The sequence below is a fragment of the Dipodomys spectabilis genome, unplaced genomic scaffold (genome assembly GCF_019054845.1).
Source record: "Dipodomys spectabilis isolate Male_0828 unplaced genomic scaffold, ASM1905484v1 ptg000125l, whole genome shotgun sequence".
NCBI lineage: Eukaryota > Metazoa > Chordata > Mammalia > Rodentia > Heteromyidae > Dipodomys > Dipodomys spectabilis.
In genome coordinates, this window is record NW_024870802.1 from 10,143,947 (window position 1) to 10,165,182 (window position 21,236).

Here is a 21,236-nt window from a genome sequence, read left to right on the forward strand (position 1 = left end):
TCCCAGTAAGCCCAGCTAGGGAGCCAGTGTGCTCAGCCTCCTCTCTCCTGCCCTCCATGCTACCTGAGCCAGTTTCTTCATGACCTGTCAACCCTTCACATACTCCTTTGTTGTAGATGGCCTCACATCAGGAGCTATGTTAGTATCCTGTAATCTCAGAGTACCCTGAGTACACTAGGCTCTGTGGCTGCTTACAGGACTGAATGGACCTGATGACAAGCAGAGGAAGGACAGTGGCTGGGAATAGACATCTTCATGGCCAAGTTCATCTACAATCCAAGCCACATGCCCCCTCACCCACTCTGACTCACCACTCTGACATTCCCAATAGCCAGATGTGCATGCAGAGGTGGCCAGCCCTTCTCCTGTCTCACTCACCTCAAGGTGTTAGACGGGGATTCCAGATGACTCCATTTGCTGTTCCTGTTCCTGTCCTCCAAGCACCTCCCCCCAAATGCCCTTAGGTCAGTCCTGAGAGAGTGAGGGCAGCATAGTACTGGTCAAGCCCTGCACCACTCAGAGAGCCACCATGCCCCCGCCTTCCACAAAACCACACACACAGATGATCAGCTCCCCATTCCCTATGAGGAAAGAAGGAGAAAAGGAAGTCTATGACAGTTGAGTCTCATTCCTTCTCTTTCCCTTCCCTCCCATTTTCTCTTCTCCCTTTTCTTCTCCTTTTCTTTCCTTTCCTATCTCCCTCCCCTCTCTTTCTTTTTCTCCTTTCTCTCTCTTCTCTCATTTTCTCCTTCCTTCCTTCTTCCTTCCCTTCATGTGTATATAACCCAGGTTGACTGCCTTCATATCTAACCTTACCACAACCTCCTAATCCCTGCAAGCTGGGATACTGTCTGCGAGGACCTCTACCTGGGCCCCAGTGTCCCATCTGCCTCACGTAACCCCCTTCCTCCTCCATGTGGGCTAGACACAACTATTCACTTTTAGAGTGGATGGTGAGTGTGCCTAATGCCAGAAGTTACCCAGAGACCACCATCCTGGGACCCAGCCAGGGCTGAGGGTTTGGGGGCAGCCAGGTGCCCACTAGCAAGCACATGCAGACCTGCAGAAGCATTTTACAAAAGCCCACTCCACTAAGAGCATACTATGTGTGTTGCCCACTGAACAGCTAGCTCAGCCCGTTTGATGGTTGCTCCAACTCTATGGTCAGGCTTATCCCCAGCATGCACCTGTAGATGCTGTGACTGACCGGTGAAGGGCTAGTCCCCTGGGCACCAGCCAGCAGGAGCTCAGCAGCACCCCCACTCTCACTGAGGCCTCTGCCTCACCTCCTCTTTCTCTACACGGGGCTGGGTCTCATCACCACGATGCCTGGCTGGGTCACCTAACCTCTGAGCCTAGACATCCTCTACACCTCCTTCAGCTCCAACATGGGTCTCTATGCCACACTCCTTCCTGCTTGTCACTGGTAAAGCCCTACTGTTACACACCGAGTGCCAGGCGCTGAGCTGAGTGAAGCTGGGTCAGCCTGCTAACCTAGCCTGAAGATCTAGGTAGGGTACAGGTATGCAGGAAAGGACACAGACATCTCAGGCTTTGGGAACTCCTTGTGGCCTAAGCCGCCAGGACTGCTTCTGGGAGACAGGTGACTCCAGGAGGCCATGGGACACCCCTCCCCCACTTCTGGTTGAGGACTGAGGAAGCTAAGAAGGAGAAGTGAGGAGCCACTGTTAGGACGAGGCCTTGCCTCGCCTCTGAGGCACCAGTCACATGACTTCAGCCACATACTTCCCTGTCAAAGCTACAGTGTGTCTCCCTCTGCGACTGGGGGAACCAATCTCTCAGGTCCCTTAATCCTAGCACAATACTCCAATGGGTGAAGTCCAGAGATCCAACTGGAGGGGGCAAGTCTGTCTGGGAGCTTGTCTGTGGGTCGCCAATGCGTCATCCCCTCAGCCAAGGGGCCCTCAGCTTGGGAGGAAGCTCTGAAGGAAGATGGAGTTGAAAGGGAAGGAAGAGGAAGAAGAAAGCGAGCAGGGGAGTGGGAGGGGGAGAAGAGGCTTTTCAGCAATGTCACTGCTGCCTCCCGGTGTGACTCCCACCCTGCCAGCTTGCCCTGGAGTGGCCCATAGGAAGCAGTTCTGGAAACCTGCCTGATGAGAGAGATCAAGCATGTAACTGCTGACACCATTTTCCAAATGGAGATTCATTTCTCCAACCAGTCCCTGGCCAGGCTGATCCCAGAGGAGCCTGCTCCTCACCACAGTCCCAGCACAACAGATCTCGTTCTCTCTCTCTCTCTCTCTCTCTCTCACACACACACACACACACACACACACACGCTTGTTGTGGGCATGGAATATGCCACCAATGTGGCTGTTCACCTGGAAACACAGGCAGGACAACACCCAATCCATTCAATATGCACACACACACACACACACACACACACACACACCCCACAGGTCCACAAGCAGAGACTCAAAACACAGCTACACCATCTGTAGACAGCAAAAACACAGAGACCCAAAACACAGCTCCCTGCCCAGAACTAGGTGATTCTCTCTCTCTTTTCCCCCCTTCCTCCCCCCCAGGTCAGTCCCTGCCACCTTCCACCTTCCCCCACCAAACCTAGCCATTCAAAATCCTCCTGCATGAAATAAACCAAAAGCTGAAGACCACACAGTAAAAATGCAATTGAAAACCCACTTGACTATGCTCTGGGGGTGTCCCTGAGAGCTCAAAGCCCCCTAGAAAGCAGCCAGCACCTCTTAGAAGGTAGTGGAACTGGAGCCAGCAGGGTGGCCGGTGTAGAGGCACAAGTATGCACTCATGGGTATGGATGGTGAGGACATGGGAATGGGGGGGTGAGCTGGGGTTGGGGGTGCGCAGGCTCACGCCTCCCCATCTGCTCCTGTAGACAGCAAGCAGCTGAAGCAGCGACTGGGGCAGCTCAGGAAAGACGGGTAAGGAGGGCATTTGATTGAACTCCCCAATAGTGGTCTAGCTTGGATGCTCACCCAACTATCCTCTCATACCCAGTGAAATGGAAGCTGGGAGGGAAGGACCCTGACTCGAGGCTCAGAATGCCTGTCCAAGCCCTCTCAACTTTCCCCATGTTCTCTGCTCCAACACGGTCCTCACAGCGTGAGGACATTATGAGGAGGCTGCTGTTGTTCACCCCATTGACAGATAAGAAAACCAAGACTCGGACCAGCCTCCGCCCTAATCACAACACACGTCTATTGCTCTAAGCCCCACACTCTCACAGCTAGAAGGCAGGTGGAGGAGTGAGTGCTGTCCCCCCAAACCCGCTCTGGAGGCCTTTCTGTCCTTCCCAGGCCATGAGCTAGCCGGAGTCTGACTCCAATGGAAAATGTCAGTCAGCTCCATGGCCTCTGCCAACAGGTCCCGTTGGGCCAGTAAGCCCTGAGAAGAGCTGCCACCCCACAGCCTGGCAGGCCAGGCCCAAGTCAACCCAACCCGAGTGTCAGGCCAAGGCCTCGGCCACTGGCCCTGTCCTGGCTGATGGGATTATGTGTCTTTCAAGGCCTCCCATCTGTCATCTGGCCCCTCTAGGCCCAAAACAAAATTCATTTCCTTTTAAGAGAGCCAATGACTTACTTTCCCCTACTTTTTTTTTTTCTTTTTTAAATTAGAAATTATTCTCCTAAAGATGAGAGCTACCTGGGCCTTTCATGGGCCCCTCTGGTGCCCAGTATTCTCAACAGATGGAGGTCAGTCACTTCCTAATACCCTACCCAAGGAGGAGTTCTGGGGGAGTATGGTGGGACTCCCCACATCAGCTCATGTTCTCTGGCACCGGCCAGCCCCTCCAGGAATCCAGTTCTTAGGCCTAAGGAAGGCTTCCTTCCTTAAGAAGGGTCTGGGGCCACATCTGCCATGCTGCTCTCAAGGCCACAGCCCAAAAGCCAGAGGGAAAATCAGCGTCCAAACAGGCAGAAGCCCAGCAGATAGGGAGCCAAGCAGCCCCCTCCCTTCCGGTCCCCCCTCTCTGCCTGGCTGCTGAGTGGAGCCCAGGGCTCAAAGTTTGTTATCCTCCCCTGCAGAACACACACTCGGAGAAGCTCAGCAGGATACTGTGGGGCCATCCCTAGCACACCTGTGTGCTAAGGTACACAAGCACAGAGAGCTTCCACGCGCACACACTCACACAGGGTAACCACACATTTCTCCCCAGCTCCACCATGGATCACAGTGCCGGCTCCACAGCCCACATCCCTCCCAATAGTTCCCTACTGTCCCACCGTGCTTTGCTTCAGTCCCCGGGAGAGGTGGCTAGGGACACTGGGGATATCATAGCCCACGGGGGCAGGGGGGAGGGGCCTGCACACACCCTGGGAAGCAGACAAGGACACTCTGGAGGGAGACTCAGCCGCCTGCCTTCCAGCTTTTCCAGACCTGGCTTCCTTCACTCCAGTGCTGACCACCCAAAGCCACCCTCCTGTCACAGCCTCAGAGCCCACGGAGTGAGGGGACTGGAGGAAGGGACTCAGCCTCAGTCCCAGCGCTCCCTCACCCCAAGTCTCCCAGGTGGTTCCCCCATGCTGGGGGGGTGGGCAGACCCCCAGACATCAGTGGAGTCCTTACCATGGAGGTTGCTCCGGGTGATCTGTCCCCCCATCGCAGGCTGCAGGCGGCGCGGCCACCTCCGAGTGGCTGGCCTGGTCACCGAGCTGCCCCCGCCGCCAGCTCCTCTCCTCCTCCCCCTGGTCCTCCTCCTCAGCCCCCAGGCATGGCAGGGCCCCTCCTGTACCCCACCCCCTGCACGCCAGCCGGCCACACACACGCACGCACGCACACCCCCCTGGCCCTGCTAGCCGCCGCGCAGCTCCCACCCGCCGGAGCCTCCCCCACCCGCGCTGGTACAGGCGATGGGATCTGTCATGTTTATTTACATAAGGAGGAGGAGACTGGAGGCTTCCTGAAATAGCCGAGCTTCAGAAAGTGCTGGAGATGCCCCAGCAGAGCGTGTGCATACGCGTGCGCTCTCTCTCTCTCTCTCTCTCACACGCACACACACACACATACACACACACACTCACCTATCACTGAGGTCCCCAGTCATTCACTCTTCACAGTCCACTAGGCAGACCTGGGGCCAGGCAAGGACAGGTAAGTGAGAAAGACAGACATTGCCCCTATTCTCAAAGGGTCCGCCAGGGAAGCCAAGGGGTTTATGAACAAATAGCTAACTAACACCACTGCCATCCCGTCCAGGCTCTGTTCCAAGTACTGTGTGAGGATTAACTCCTTCCGTCCTTCCAGGCTGAATGGTGGACGAGGTCAGGATGACTGCTGCATCAACAGGTGCCATTTGTATTACTGCCTTCCTGATGAGACAACCAAGGCAAAGAGAGGTCCCTCTCCTGGAAAGTGACCGGACTGGGGTGCAGACCACATCCAGGCAGTAATCCCCGCACCAAACCGCTCCTTTAATCATGTTCAAATCTCCCCCACCCACACCCCACACAGCAACAGAGACCTGCACTGCACAACAACCTCATGCCACACGGCGATGCCGACAGAAGCTCACAAGCACCCGCCACGGTGCGCACTTAGCCACCTGCCTACCAGAAGTACTTATCACGTGTCTTCTCCCACAGACTGCAGATTCTGGAGACATCTTAAGGTGCAGAACCCAACACCCCACACTTTGGGGAGAGGAAAGGGGCAGAGAGAGTAGTCCTGTGAAGTAAGGAAGACAGGCCTCTGCAGACCTAAGTAAGCGTGCTTGGAAGCCCAGATCATCACCAAAAGGGCAGTGCTAGACACAGGATGCTTACTGAGCACTGAGCACCTTGAGTGCTATCTGCCTGTTAATCTAGGTGGTTGGGGCTTCTAGCATTCCCATTTTACTGAAAAGAAGGTGGAAGTTCTGAAAGGCTAAGAAGGTTGCCTGAGGCTCCCCCGTAGAGCAGAGCAGAGCCAGGACTCCAGCCCAGGTCTATGGGATGTTCTTGCTGTCCACTGCAGCCCTCCACAGGACAAGGGCTTCTCTTAGGACAACAGCACAGCTCCTGGCTCCCAAGCTCTGCCTTGGCTCTCACGCTTAGGAATCTGCATTCCTCAGGAAAGGTCTGGGGTAGAGGGTTTGGGCCTAGAGAAGGAAATATGGAAAAGGCAGAGGCTGCCTCCTAGTCAATGGAACTCAGCAGCCTGGGCCGTCCCCTCTGCTCCCCCCCCCCCCACACACACACATACACAGGATGAGGTCTGAGGGAGAGAGGAGGGGGAAGCTGGTGGATATGCTGAGAGCCCCATATGCTGATTAGGGACAAGACAGTGGCTCCCTTCTATGCAAAGCCCCCCTCCTTGGCAGAGGCTCCTGAAATCACAGCATGGGTACACTTACACACCTCAGATCTACCTGTACAGGTGGGAGGCCGTTCTAAGCATGTGGCACACATGGACTTGCTCAGTCCTCTTACATGAGTTTATTTTATGCCCATTTTACAGATGAGAAAACCATGGCAAAAGCTACTTGGGAGGCCCCTCATTTCACCTGCCTTTTAAGATACCTGGCTGGGCCCAGTGCCTGGACACCAGCCCCCCTCCTGCTGCCTGCTCCTACTTAGAATGTCCCTTCTTGCCCACCCAGCACCAAGAATACCTCTTCCAAGAAGCTCTCTGAGGCTTCAGGTACACAATGAGTCCCTGTTTTTGGAGTGTGCCTCTCCTCTGAGCCTCAGAGCACTGCCCCCTACCAGGGCCTTATTTCTGCTTGTCCTAGCTTCTCCTGGATGCATCTCAGCAACTTACTCCATCATTCTGTCCATGTTGTGGAGCACCTACTATGTACCAGATGCTAACCTGGTAAGAAGAGATGTGAACCCTGGCTCTTGTGGATCTACAGTCCAAAAAGAAACACAGTAACAAACATATAATCCTAGAAAGGTACTCTAAATGGGGGTGGAGGGTGGGGACCTTGGGACAGGTGTCTCTGAAAAGCAAGAGAGACAAGATCTGATGGCTAATGTCCATGTGTCACAAAGGTAGGTTGAGGGGAAAGTGTTTCAGTGTGAGCACAAGTGTTCAAAGGCCCTGGGGCTGCATAGCAGAGAAGCCAGGTAGGTTTTGCTAGAGCTTGTTCAGCAGGAAGGGTCTGGGGGAATCTGCTGTGGGCAGAAAAATGACCTTGTCACCTTGGAAGCCCTGGAGGACTAGGTGACAAGGTCATTTTTCCTGAGAACCATGGGGAACCCTTGACAGGTTTCAGCAGAGCGGCAACAACAAGAACAGCCATGCGTTTGGAAAAGGTCACTCTGCCATCTGGTGTGGGGCTTGTGTGGGAAGAGGGAGGAGGCAGCAGGGCAGGGAGCAGCATCTATATCCACCAGGGCTTGAGACCAGTACGAGGCTTGCCCTGGTTCCTCTGAGACCTAACATCATGTGGGACTCATGAATGGAACCAAATTCATGTCACTCTCTGGAAACAGGACTGTGGGACACACACAGCATGGTCACCCAGTATAGACAGGCTGAGCTGGAACTTAGGGAGCTGGGAGTACTTCAAGTGTGCAATGGCAAACATGAAATAGAGCTGGATATGGTGGTCTATGCCTGAAATCCCAGCATTCAGGAGGCTGGGATTGTGAGTTTGAGGCCAGCCTGGGATATACAGCAAGACCTTGTCTGAGCATTCCCAATACCACACACTGATGAGTTTTTCCAGTCAGCTTATCTGGATCCTGATACCCTCTCCTCAGTAGATGCAGTGATGGCCTGTATCTGAGCTTGCCCCACTATATTGTCCCAAGATCAGTGCCTAGGGCCTCTGTGAGTGGGGGTAGGGGGGAAGTACTCCTTCTATAGAGCAGAAACTGAGAGGCATCTTGTCTCAGATTTACTCATTAGGACATTGCAAAAGATATCATTTGACTAGAAAATTCTATTATTAAAAGCAGGGAGAAAACCTCAAATCTTCATCATTCATTCACTCAGCAAATACTCACTATGTATTATCAGCCATGGACCAACTGGCAAGTAAGATCCAATGCTCACCCTTCAAAAGCCGATGGGCTGATGGACAGAAACAAAGTCAGGAAAGGGTTTTCATTTCTAGTGAAAGCTATTCTGGACCAAGGAATGAGGTTCTGTAGGCTCTGGCCAAATTACCCTGGAGCATCATTCTGCACATTGTGAAGGCCGTGGAAGGGGACTGGCAAGTCTACAGGCAGATCTACAGAGGAGGAGACAAATGCTACCAATGTTTCAACAGTCACTACATACAAGGCCCGAGAGCTAAGTATTTTACAATCCTGATTTCACCTAATCGCGCAATATTCCTTCAGGAGTTACTACTCAGCCTCCTTTCAGGCTACAAAAACTGAGGCTGAGAGAGATTATACTAAGGGAGAAATAAACCTGCCTGACATTAAAACTCTTGATCTATCCAGAAAAGGTCAAAGGTCAAGGAGCTCTCTTGCCTGGTGGAGAGGAGACAAGAGGATAGTGGACCTTCTCATAAGGAGTCAGAAGGTTTCCAGGTGGTAACAGAACCTAGTAGTTTTCCAGTGCGCAGAGGGTGACATTCCAGGGATGGAGCCAACATGAAGACAGAGGAGCCGAGTCAGGCATACGCTAGACTTCCCATCTATACTAATCAGTGGCCCAGACAGACCCTGAAGACCCCATCTTAGCAAAGACAGATAGATGTATGGGGCACTGGATGAAGAATTACTACCTCTAAGCCAGTGGGGCATATCGATCTTGGATGTTATCTGGCCTGATCGAATTGCCTGGATCCCTAGACTACAAAAGAAGCTCCCTCCTCCCAGGGGAGCAGGAACTGCCCTCTGCTCCCACCAAGAGAACCTCAGCACCCCCTTCACTGAGCCCAGCAAACTTTTAAAACCTTCCACCCCAGAGCTTTGCCTCCTCTGCCAGCCTCTGATCTGGCTCCTGACCTTTTTCTGCTAACCCCTCCTCCTCCTGTGCCTTCGTTTCCATGGTAGCCTATCCAGTCTAACTTTCCTCGCCAAGTCCTTTCTCATCCATGCTCCTCAAAGCCCTGCATCACCCTAAACCTGCCCTCTCAGATCTTCCAGTCAAAGGCAGAGTCAGCAACGGGAGACTCTCAGATCTCTTAGCGGGGGAGGCCCCCAGGCCCAGCCTCTATCTTCAAGTGAAACCCTATGCCCATCATACAGATAGCAATAGAGGCCCCATAAACCATGTAGACCTTCCCAAGGTGGCACAGTGGAAGGAGGACTTGAACTCAGGGTTAAGACCTTCTGGTGCTATCTGGGCTACAGACCAGGGGGTATCAAGAGGTATAGAAGGCAAAGCTGGATAGGGGAGAGGCACTAGCTTTTCTTTTGTGAGGTAGGAGGAGGCCAGGAAGGGGAGGTGGCCCCACTGAGGGGGAGCTGGGAGGTGGCTTCTGGTAGCTATAGTGTTTTGTTTTGTTTTTTCATCAAGAACAAGGGATAATTTGATGGCTCTGGCAAGTCACTTGATATCTGGGGCTTAAGGGTGACCGGACCAGGGCCATCCCCTCTCTATGCTGACATATTAGGCTTGCCCGGATACTAAAGAATGGTAAACAGAGACCTCATTTCTAAACTTCTTCCCGTGCCCCAAAGCAGAAGTAGGAGGCCACTGCCTAAGTCCACAAGAAAGCAGTAAAGAGGAGGACAAAAACAGCCAGACAGATGGAGCACAAGCTATAGGCTGCAGAGAAACCGGAGCCCCAGAGCCCAGAGGGCGGCCTCGGGGGCTGGGACAGGTGCCTCCGCAGGGGCAGCTGCAGAACGAAAGCCCTGGATGATGGGAATGCAACAGGTGCAGCCGCGGGGGCGGAGACTGAAAGGGAATCTGAGCAAACAGCCCGGAGCTCGGCAGCCCCTCCCCGCCTCTTCTGACTCCTCCCTGCCCAGGCCTATTGCCAACAGCCCTTCCTGTGACCCTCTAAGACACAAACACACCTGCCCATGATTCCTGGTTCTGAACCTTAGGGCCAGCCTGGCTAGCCTGGGCTAGACAGAAGGGTCGCCATGCCAGGCAGAAATGAATCAAACAAGGAAACAGCAAGGTTCTGACTCCCAGGACAGTGTGTGCCAGATACAGCCCACACCCAGAGCCCACAGGGCCCTAGCTAGAAGCAACATTTGCCTCTGATCTTTGAGACCAACCAGGAAGGGTAGGTTTATCTACCCAGGCGGAAGCTGGGAACTCTGGTCTTGAGTTCATAGCAGCTGGCTCCACCGCCAGCCTCAGCCATCTCTCCTCTAACAGGGAGTAATGTGGCAAGACTAAGTGGTACAGCAAAGGTAAGGCATGCTGCCTCTCTATTGTCCAGAGAAGTCAGGAAAGCAAGTTGAACCTGGGGGGGCCCAGCCTTGATGGAGAGGGACTTGGGCTACAGGTATGAGTACAGACTAAGACCATAACCCAAGTGCTGATGGCTCACACCTGTAATCTTGGCTACTCAGATCTGAGGATTGAGGTTCAAAGCCAGTCCAGGTAGGAAAGTTGGTGAGCCTCTTTTCTTCAACCAACAAACAAAATGCCACAAGTGAAGGTGTGGCTCAAGAGGTAAAATGTCAGCCTTGATAGAAAAAGCTAAGAGACAGCGCCCAGCCCCTAGTTCTCTCTCTCTCTCTCTCTCTCTCTCTCTCTCTCTCTCTCTCTCTCTCTCTCACACACACACACACACACACACACACACCCCTGCTCTAAGAAGAACCACTCCCCATGGTCATACAAGCACCATTTCTTCAGTACCAAGCATCCTGCAGAAGGTGCTGTCCTAAGCTTTTCATGTGTCATTGACGTGTGCTGTATATGCAAATGCCATATCAAGAGTGCTTGGCAACAGCTGGTTCTGCTAAGAAAGGAGATTAAGCTTTGTCCCCTGTCACCTGGTTAGCGTCCTGGTTTTAATCAGAGTGGAATGAATTTTAAACTAAGCTTGTCCCCATCCCAATTGCAAGTGATAAATTACCAAGGTCTGAATTCATAGGATTTGTTTGCAATGGTATAACCTTAGCGCAAAAGGCAAGGAAGGGCAGACAGGGAGGGAGGAGAGGCAGCCAGGATACACAGAGTGCCATAGGAGATAGGACATATGTGCTGCAAACAAGACATGAGCCCTGTGCATCAGACCATCAGATTTGGAAATGCACTCGACTGATCCCTGCTGGGCTTGCTGGATTATGAGAAAAGCTGGCAGCCAACAGGATAAAGCTCTCCTCTGCAGGCAGAGAGCCTTCCCCAATCCCTGTCGCTCATCCTGAACACATAGGCATGCGAGCACACACACACACACACACACACACACACACACACACACACACACACACACCCTTCAGCCTCTGAAACTCAGGCAAGGCTTCCAATGTCTACCTCTCCCAGGCCTCCAACCAACTGAAGCCACTGCACCTCCTGTAGCCATACCACATTCTCTTGTCTTCCGGCTCCCCCTGCTTCCCGCCCCTCTAAGATCTTGCTCTGAAAGAATAGCAGAGCCCAGGGGGAACCTGCTTGGCCTTCCACACCTGCCTCTGCCTGCTGTCTACTTCTAGGACTCTCCCTCCAACCCAGGGCTCAGATACTGAGCATCAGTAAGAATCCCAGGGTGATGGCCTAGGACCCCACTTTGGGGCTGGGACACTCCCAGTAGGACCACTGGCAGGCAAATGCCCATGGTCTGATGACATCAATATTACATGTAGCTAACACTTCGGTGTGGTCTACGCCAGGGGCTTCACAGATCAGGTGACAGTTAAGAGCAACTCCGAAGGCAGACCTCCTGGTATCAAATCTCAGGTGTCCATTTTCTGTTCTCAAAGATGGGGTTGGTAAGGAAGCTGCCTGCCTCTCAGAGCTATTGTAGAGGTGAAGTGTGCCCCGCCCCTGCTCCATGCCTGGGAGGCACAGGAAATGCTCTGGAAGTGGAGCACCAGCTTCAGAATGAGACTATTCAAAGGCCCCATCGTGACCCTGATCCTTGAAGAAACTGAGAGCTGGAGCTGGGAAATGGCAGCTTGAGCTTTGATGTCAAGTCCATCTGCCCAAGTTCCTCCCAACAGCACCCCGCCCCACCCCATCGATGATCCCCTTACACCTGTACACTGAAAGTGAGGGCTCTTAGCACCTCTTCATCCAACAGAAATTAGGTGGGGGGAAAAAAAAAACCAGTGCTCAAATCAGTGAAGATAACTTCATTGGCTGCTGGAATCGTAAAACATGTGGGTGCACTGGCCCCAAGAAGGAGAAGGCCACGTGGGACACTCAGAACCTAAGATGGAAACATTGAGTCCTGGGAACAACAAATACTTCATGCAGGTCACACAGCTGATAGGGACACAGCTGAGCCAGGACCCGGATATACATCTACTTCATGCAGGTCACACAGCTGATAGGGACGCAGCTGAGCCAGGACCAGGATCTACATCTACTAACACAAGAGCCCATGCACTCATCTCTGTCCTGTGGGCTTTCAGAGTAACAACCCAGTTCGAAGAGCTATGCAACCATCATCTAAACCTTGTCAGAGCCAGGCACTGGGTGGCTTCTGCCTGTAATCCTAGCTACTCAAGAGGCTGAGATCTGAGGATCACAGTACAAAGCCAAATCAAGCAGGAAAGTCCATGAGACTCATCTCCAATTAACCACCCAAAAGCTGGAAGTGATAGAGTACTGGCCCCTGAGTTCAAGCCCCAGTACCAAAGGAGGGGGGCCGGGGGGGAGAGACAGAGACAGAGAGACAGAGAGAGAAAGATGGAAAGTGAGTAATTTTGAAATATAGCACAACTAGGTATGACAGCATAAGGAACCTCAGTGGAAGCTGTTGATAAATATGGAGTTGGAGGAGCAGGGAAAGAGAAAGCACTAGATAGGTTATTCTGAGCAAAACGTAATAGATGCACATTTGAAATACCATGAAGAAACCCCTCCGTGCAACAAATACTAACAGAAAATGAATGACAGGAAAGTAAAACAGGCTCAGATGACGGATGGGCACGAGTGGGAGGAGGAAGGGCTAGCAAAGACTGTGGCTGAGGATGAATGTGTTCCATGTGGGTTATTAGCATATGAAAATAAAACAAGGGAACTTGTGGAAATGGATCTTAAGAAACAGGAGTGGCATGGGGGAGAGAGCGATAGAGGGGGTGAGGTTGATTGTGTTGCATTGTTTACATGTGTGGAAATGTCCTGGTGCCCCCCCCCCTTGTATGAATGTATGCTAATAAAAAAGAGGGAGAGGGCTGGGAAGGTGGCTCAGTGGTAGAGCACTTGCCTTGCATGCATGAGGCCTTGGGTTCAATTCCTCAGCACCACATAAGCAAAAAGAAAAAAGCCAGAAATGGCGCTGTGGCTCAAGTGGTAGAGCGCTAGCCTTGAGATGAAGAGCTGAGGGACAGCACCCAGGCCCAGAGTTCAGGCCCCACGACCGGACCCAAAAAACAAAACAAAAAAAAAAAAACACAAAAGGAGAGGAAGGAGGACGGAGGGGGAAGGAGGAAGGGCGAGAAAGAGGGAGAGAGCCCATTCTCATATGAGACAAACTGAGGATAGACAGGTTATAGTTATTTATTATTATCATTATTATTATTATTATTAGTTGATGCACTGGGGATGGAATTCAGGACTTTGGCAGGCAATCTACCACTTAAGCTATACTCTCAGTCCTTTTGCTTTTCACTCATTTTTTTTTTGAGTCTGGTCGTGGGGCTTGAACTTTGGGCCTGGGCGCTGTCCCTCAGCTCTTCAGCTCAAGGCTAGTGCTCTACCACTTGAGCTACAGCGCCACTTCTGGCTTTTTTTTTTTCCTTTTTGCTTATGTGGTGCTGAGGAATCGAACCCAGGGCCTCATGCATGCAAGGCAAGCGCTCTACCACTGAGCCACCTTCCCAGCCCTTTTCACTCATTTTTTAAATTTATTTAATTTTAAATTTTATTTATTTTGTGTGGTACACAGGAATCAACCCCAGGGCCTCATGTATGCTAAGCAAGCACTCTACCACCAAATCACATTCCCAGCCCTTAGGGTTTTTTTTTTTTGTCTTGTTTTGTTTTGTTTTTGCTGGTCCTGGGGCTTGAACTCAGGGCCTGGGCACTATCCTTAAACCTCTTTGTGCTCAAGGCTAGCACTTTACCATTTGAGCCATGGTACCACTTCAGGTTTTTTCTGAGTAGTTTATTAGAGTTAGGGGTCTCAGAGACTTTTCTGCCTGAACTGGCTTTAAACCTCAATCCTCAGAGCTCAGCCTCCTGAGTAGCTAGGATTACAGGGGTTTGTTTTTTTTGGGGGGGGGGGTGGGGTCTGGTCGTGAGGCCTGAACTGTGGTTCTGGGCACTGTCCCTCAGCTCTTGAGCTCAAGGCTAGCGCTCTACCACTTGAGCCACAGCGCCACTTCTGGCTTTTTTTTTTCCTTTTTGCTTATGTGGTGCTGAGGAATCGAACCCAGGGCCTCAGGCATGCAAGGCAAGCACTCTACCACTGAGCCACCTTCCCAGCCCCAGGGGTTTGTTTTTTTAAAAGATAATGTTTCAAACTTTTGGCCTCAGATCACAGTCCTCCCACTTCCACCTCCACAGGTTCCTAACAGAGTGGATGTTCCATGAAGATCAAAGTATATTTTATGCAGAAGGAAGAAGAGGGGGAAAAGAACAAGGAAGAGAAACTGGGGTTGATGGTGAGTGGACCTTGCTTCATTCCTATCTGCCCTTTCTCAGGCTCCAAGCTGTAGCCCAGGGCTCACCCTCTGGCTTCGATACCCATTACAGTGGGAAGACTCAAGAGAAGCTCGGAGGTAACTGATAGCTTGGCTGATTACTTCTCAGCCCCAGGGGTAGAACTCCTTGTTCCCAGGATACCATTGATTGCATAGTCGTGTGCTCTGAAAGAGCCAAGTAGCCAGGTGTGTCCAGGAACACTGAGGATCTGGTGGTTTCTGCGCTACCTTATCTGCCCATCTCCCCTTGTCTGCCCATCTTCCCCAGGTGGCAAGAGCTCATCCACCAATCCCCACCACCCCTGGCAGGACCCGGAAGAGGAGATGCTCCAAGCCTTGCCTGGCTCCCTCCCAGCTTCTCCCAGATGAAAGCAGCAAGGGGAAGAGCACCTCCAACTCATTTGCATAAACCATTTATAGCTGCCTCAAGCCCACGCCATCCACGAAGAAAAAAAAGCCCACTGTGCTTGCCTATGGCTTCCCAGTCCATCATTCTCCCGTCTTTTCTTTCCTTTTTTCTTTTTTGTTCTAAAGGCAGGAAACTGAGCTCAAGAGAAATCCCTGCCCTGGCTGTTCTTGGCAACAGAGGAGCTGTGAGGAGACCAGGTGGCATCCCTCTGTGTCAGTGACCTGCAGAGTTCAAAGCCTCTGAGCAATCATGGACTCCTTTCAGCTGCCCAGGGGCTGCAGAAGGTAGCTACGTCAAGCCCCTACTTTATAGATGGGGAAACTAAGGCTCTGAGAAGTTAAGTAACTTGGGCTGAGAGGGTGGCTCAGTGGTAGGGTGCTTGCCTTGCGTGCATGAGGCCGTGGGTTCAATTCCTCAGCACCACATAAGCAGAAAAAGCCTGAAGTGGTGCTGTGGCTCAAGTGGTAGAGCGCTAGCCTTGAGCTGAAGAGCTGAGGGACAGTGCCCAGGCCCAGCCCTCAAGTCCCAAGACACACACACACACACACACACACACACACACACACACACACACACACACACACACACAGAGTTTAGGCCCCACAACCAACAAAAGAAGAAGGAGGAGGAGGAGGAGGAGGAGTTGTTAAGTGACTTATCTGAGGCCTACACAATTTGTTGGTGACACTGTCATGTCATGGTGGCTGCCTTGCCAACATCTGTCCAACTCTAAGATGGTGCAGAGGCTCAGTCTCAGCAGCACATCACTAAGGGAGGCCATCAACCACCGTCATCTCAGCCCTGGGTTCCATCGGTCTCGGAGGTGGGGCCCAGGCAGGGTGTTTCTGTGGTCTGGGGTTTTGTTTTGTTTTACAGATGTTAGGGATCAAACCCAGTCTTTGTACATGCTAGACACTCTATCCCTGAGCTCCATTTCCAGCCCTCAGGTTTTGAGACAAGACTTCATTACATAGCTTCAAGTGGCCTCAAACTCAATGTTCTCCAGCCTCTGCCTCTAGAATGCTGGGATTACAGATGTGTACCACTATGCCCAGAAGTAAGGGTGGTTTTAAAAGCTTTCCAGGTGGTTTTCATATGCAGAGAAGCATGCAGGTGCTCTTGCCAATGATGTTATGCTCCTTCACCCCATCTATCCTGTAAGGCACAGGGAGAAGATGGCTGGGAACCCTCGGAAAAAAGGGTTTCTTTGCTAGTCAGAAAGAAGCCCCAGAGAGGAGTCACCTTTATTCCTTTAGATGTTGTGATTCCTGGAACCGCCATGCCTAGGTCTCAAGTAGGCTAGAAGGAAGCCAACAGAGGAGGACAGAGTAGAGATGGAAAGTCCATAATCTTAGCCAGGCATAGTGGCATAGGTCTGAAGTTTTAGTACCTTCAAAGGCTGCGGCAGGAGGATTTTGAGTTCAGTCTAGGATATATAGCAAGATGCTATCTCTAAAGAAAAAGAGAGAAAAGGCCAGGTGCAGTGGCTTACACCTGTAATCTTTGTGACTTGTGAGGCTGGGGATCTCATGTCAAGGTTCACAAGATTCCATCTCAACGCCTAGCATCCCAGCTACCTGGGAAGTGTAGGGAGATTGTAGACTGGGCTGACCCAGTCAGAAAATAAAGTAACAAGAGCTCAGAGTGGGCTCAAGTCGTCAGGGCACCTGCCCAGTAAATGCAAAGTCCGAAGTTCAAAATCTAGTACTACTAAAAAGGAAAGAGAGAGAAGAAAGGAAGAAAGGAGGAAGGAAGGGAGGGAGGGAGAGAGGGAAGAAGGGAGGGAGGGATGGAGGGAGGGAGGGAGGGACGGAGGAGCAAAGGAAGGAAGGAATCCCTTTCAAAGCACCCACCCAAGATAAGCTTGATGCTTGCTGTGGCACAGCACCTCAGCTCCTCTCTACATAAGCCAGTATAAAGCATTTGCTATTTGCAACAGATAGGCAATAGTTGAGATTCCAGAATATACAAAGACCTTGATCCCAAAAAATGTAAAGGGAAAAAATTTAAAGACACTTTACCAAAGTACACATATGGACAATAAAACAAAGTAGCTGGGCGCTGGTTGCTCATGCCTGTAATCCAAGCTACTCAAGAGGCTGAGATCTGAGGATCTCGGTTCCAAGCCAGCCGAGGCAGGAAAGGCCGTGAGACTCTTATCTCCAATAAACCACTCAGAAAACCGGAAGTGGTGCTGTTGCTCAAGTGGTAGAGCACTAGCCTTGAGCTGAAGAGCTGAGGGACAGCGCCCAGGCCCAGCGCTCAAGTCCCAAGACACACACACACACACACAAATTTGGCAGTTTACTTAAAAGTTGAGCCATATGTGGTTGAGCCATTCCACCATTAGTGACTGATGTGAGAAAAGGAGACACATATAATAGTCTCAACTTGAAAACAAGCCAAACATCCATCCACAGAGGAAGACAAACAAATTCTGCTACATCCACATTGTGGAATGCCATTTGACAATAAAATAGCAACGGACTGCTGATACATTCCCCCCCCTTTTTTTTTTTGGTCAGTCATGGGGCTTGAACTCTGGGTCTGGGCACTGTCCCTCAGCTCTTCAGCTCAAGGCTAGAGCTCTACCACTTAAACCACAGCACCACTTCCAGTTTTCTGGTGGTTAACTGGGAAAAGAGTCTCACAGACTTTCCTGACTAGGCTGGTTTTGAACTGTGATCCTCAGATCTCAGCCTCCTGAGTAGCTAAGATTATAGCTGTGAGCCACTGGCACCTGGCTCCATACCCCAACATTTTGAATGAATTTCAAAGTAATTATACCAATGAAAAAGCCAGAAAGGAAAACAAATTAATACCTACTGCATGGTCCCTTTTATATAGACATTTAAAAATGTCTATTTAAATATAACTATAGTGACAAGAAGCAGATACATTACTTGAGTATAGGAAAGGGAAGAGAGGAATCCCTAAAGGAAACTTCTAAGGGAGTGACAGAGCTGTTTCCTAACTTGATGGTGCCGGGGACTTCACAGGTATATGCCTATGTTAAGACACATCAGGCTGTATGTTTAAATAGGGACCGTACTTTGTATGTCAGTGATAAATGAATAAAGTTGTATTTGAAATTTATCAAAGCTCTTAAGAGAGAAGGGTGTAGGAAAAGAGAATTGTGGTTTCTAAAAAAACAAAGTTTATTCAGTTCCTCAAAAATTAAATATAGAATTGTCATATGATCCAACAGTTTCACTTCTGAGAGCAAATACAAAAGAACAGAAAACAGGAACTCACATAGAGATTTGCAGAGCTATGTCCAGAGAATTACTCACAGCAGGTAAAATGTGGAAGTGACTCAAATGTCCACAAACAGATGACTGTCTAAGCAAAATGTGACAGACATGTACCAGAGTGTCATTCACCTTTCAAAAGGAAGGAAATTCTCACGCTACATGACAAGGACCTTGAATAAGACATTGTGCAAAGTGAAGTAAGACAATCACAAAAGAACAAATACTGTCCAAAGACACTTATTTGAGATACCTAGCTCGGACAAAAAGTAGACTGGTGGCTGCAGGGCCAGAGCAGGGGAAACAGGGAGTTATTGTTCAATGGGAAGAGTTTCTGTTTGGGAAAATGTGAAAGGGTCTAAAGGTGGGTGGTGATGGTTACAAAGTGATATATATACTTAATACCATTGAGCTGTATGCTTACAAAATGGCTAAGAGCCAGGAACCAGTGGCTCACACCTAATCCTAGCTACTGAGGCTGAGATCTAAGGATTGAAGTTCAAAACCAGCCTGGGTAAGAAAGTCCATGAGATACTTCTCTCCAGTGAACCATCAGTGGTAGAGTGCTAGCCTTGAGCAAAAGCAAGCTCAGGGAAGGTGCCCAGATCCTGAGTTCTAGCCCCACAACCAACAAAAGAAAGGAAGGAAGGAACGAAGGAAGGAAGGAAGGAATCCCCTTTCCCACGCACTACTTCATCCTTTCTATTCCCCAGAGGGAGCCTCTAGCAATTGCTGGATGACATCCACTCAGCCTTGGCCTGGATTTATACAAAGTATATAGGATGGGTTGTAAATATGTGTACGGATAGACATCAAGGTTCCAACAGAGTTGTTTCAGATCTCTGTATCACTCACTCCCAGACCCACTTCAAATACCCTCAGGCTTTCTCTGGCTAATAACCTATTTAAAAGTGTGACATCACCAGGTCCCACCCACCATCACTAGCCAGGCCCCTCAGGACTTCTTTCTCTATATAACCCTTATCACCATCTGACATCCCATATGGCACCTTTTATTAAAAGTTTAAAATCTGTCTCTTTATAAGAATGTAAGTAAATGGCACAAAGGCTCTCTCCACTGCTTTTCTTAGTGCCTAAACAGTACCTGGAACACAGTAGGCCTTGAATCAATGTTGAAAGAAATGGAAGGAACGAAGAGGAAGGAAGGAAGGAAGGAAGAGAGGAAGAAGGAGAAACATTACATTCTAAATACAAATACTTTCATACTATTCATACTACACCTTGGTTTTTGTTTTGTTCTGTTTTGTTTCTGCCAGTCTAGGGACTTGAACTCAGAGCCTAGATACTGTCTTGAGCTTCCTTACTCAAGGTTAGTATTCTACCACTTGAGCTGTAGCTCCATTTCTGGCTTTGGGGGTTAATTGGAGATAAAGAGTTTCAAAAGCCAGGTGCCAGCTGCTTATACTGTAATCCCAGCTACTCAGGAGGCTGAGACCTGAAGATAGTAGTTTAAAGCCAGCCCAGGCAGGAAAGTCTATGAGATTCTTATCTCCAGTTAACCACACACACACACACAACCATAAATCTGGAAGTGGAAGGGGGGGGGGAAGGAGAAGGATTGGGATTGGGGGGGAGGGGGGAGGCTGGGAAGGGATGTGAAGGGTAAACCAAAGGAGGAGGCTGCAATGCTTGGTAAGAAATGTACGCATTATCCTGCCCATGTAATTGTAACCCCTCTGTACAGTATGTTCACAAATAAAATTAAATTAAATTAAAAACAAAATCTGGAAGTGGAGCTGTGACTCATGTGGTAGAGCACTAGCCCTGAGCAAAAAAGCTCAGGCCCTGAGTTCAAGCCTCAGGACTAGACCAGGAAAAGATAAAAGTAAAAAATTACAGAGGGGGGTTGGGCGTGTATTCACAAGATATAAAATGATTTCTTTCTGGGCTCTCTATGCCTATCTTTATGTCAGTACCATTTGGTGGGATAACTGTATGTTTGTAGTTAAGTCTTGAAATCAGAAAGTACGAGGGCTGGGAAGGTGGCTCAGTGGTAGAGCGCTTGCCTTGTATGCCAGAGGCCCTGGGTTCGATTCCTCAGCACCACATAAGCAAAAAGAAAAAAGCCAGAAGTGGCGCTGTGGCTCAAGTGGTAGAGCGCTAGCCTTGAGCTGAAGAGCTGAGGGACAGCGCCCAGACCCAGAGTTCAGGCCTCACGACCGGAGCTTTGTTCTAGGAATGTTCAGGCCAGAGTTCAGGCCCCATGACCGGGGCTTTGTTCTAGAAATGTTTTTGAAAATGTGGGGTGCTTTGAAGAGGAATGAGCATTTTTACAAACTCCTCACAGAATCTGTAGGCCCACTGAAATCGGAGAACCACTGCACTGTGCCAGAACATTCGCTAAACTTTCCTCCCTTGCTCTCTGACTCTCTGCTTCCTCCTGGTTATCCGTCTCCTCTACCTCTCCAATGATTCGTTTCATGGCTCCATTCTGCCCATCATGTGGCATTTTAATGACTTTCACATTTTAGGGGACAGTGGTAACAACAGGTCCTAGTTTCAACCTCTGCTTTGAACTTCAAGCTCATACAGAGTTGATGCCCCAGCATTTCCCCCAGCATGTCTCAGCCAATACTTGACCTTTCTCTTCTGCACAGGAGCCTCACAGTGTCACCATCATTGCCACCTGAAAGCCTGGGTGCCATCTTGGATTCTTTCTTCTTCTCCACCCATCACACCATTTGTTCCTCAGCACTTCTAAGCACACCTCTTCAGACTTTAGATTTATCCAAAGACAACTCCATTCCAGCTCCCTTCTTGTCCCTTATAATTCATGTTCCAGAGGACAGCAATCTTCCCAAAGAGCAAATCCAAAACTTTTGATACCCCACTGTCCCGCTACACCCAGGACCAGTGTGGACCCGACCTTCACATCATCCTCTTTCATTGTTG

At 50.3% G+C, this 21,236-nt stretch overlaps 1 protein-coding gene across 2 annotated transcripts in view; it reads right to left on the reverse strand.

Annotated features, from left to right (window-relative positions):
• Neurl1 (neuralized E3 ubiquitin protein ligase 1) overlaps window positions 1-21,236 on the reverse strand; it is a 77,466-nt gene that overhangs the window by 34,402 nt on the left and 21,828 nt on the right. The window contains exon 1 of one of the 2 annotated variants that reach the window (XM_042689199.1): window positions 4,570-4,762. The exons of the other annotated variant lie outside the window; for it this stretch is intronic. Coding sequence (XP_042545133.1) covers window positions 4,570-4,603 — 34 coding nt within the window. The 5' untranslated portion in view covers window positions 4,604-4,762. Of the gene's footprint in view, window positions 1-4,569; window positions 4,763-21,236 lie in introns of those variants that run through there. 2 annotated transcript variants of the gene reach the window in all.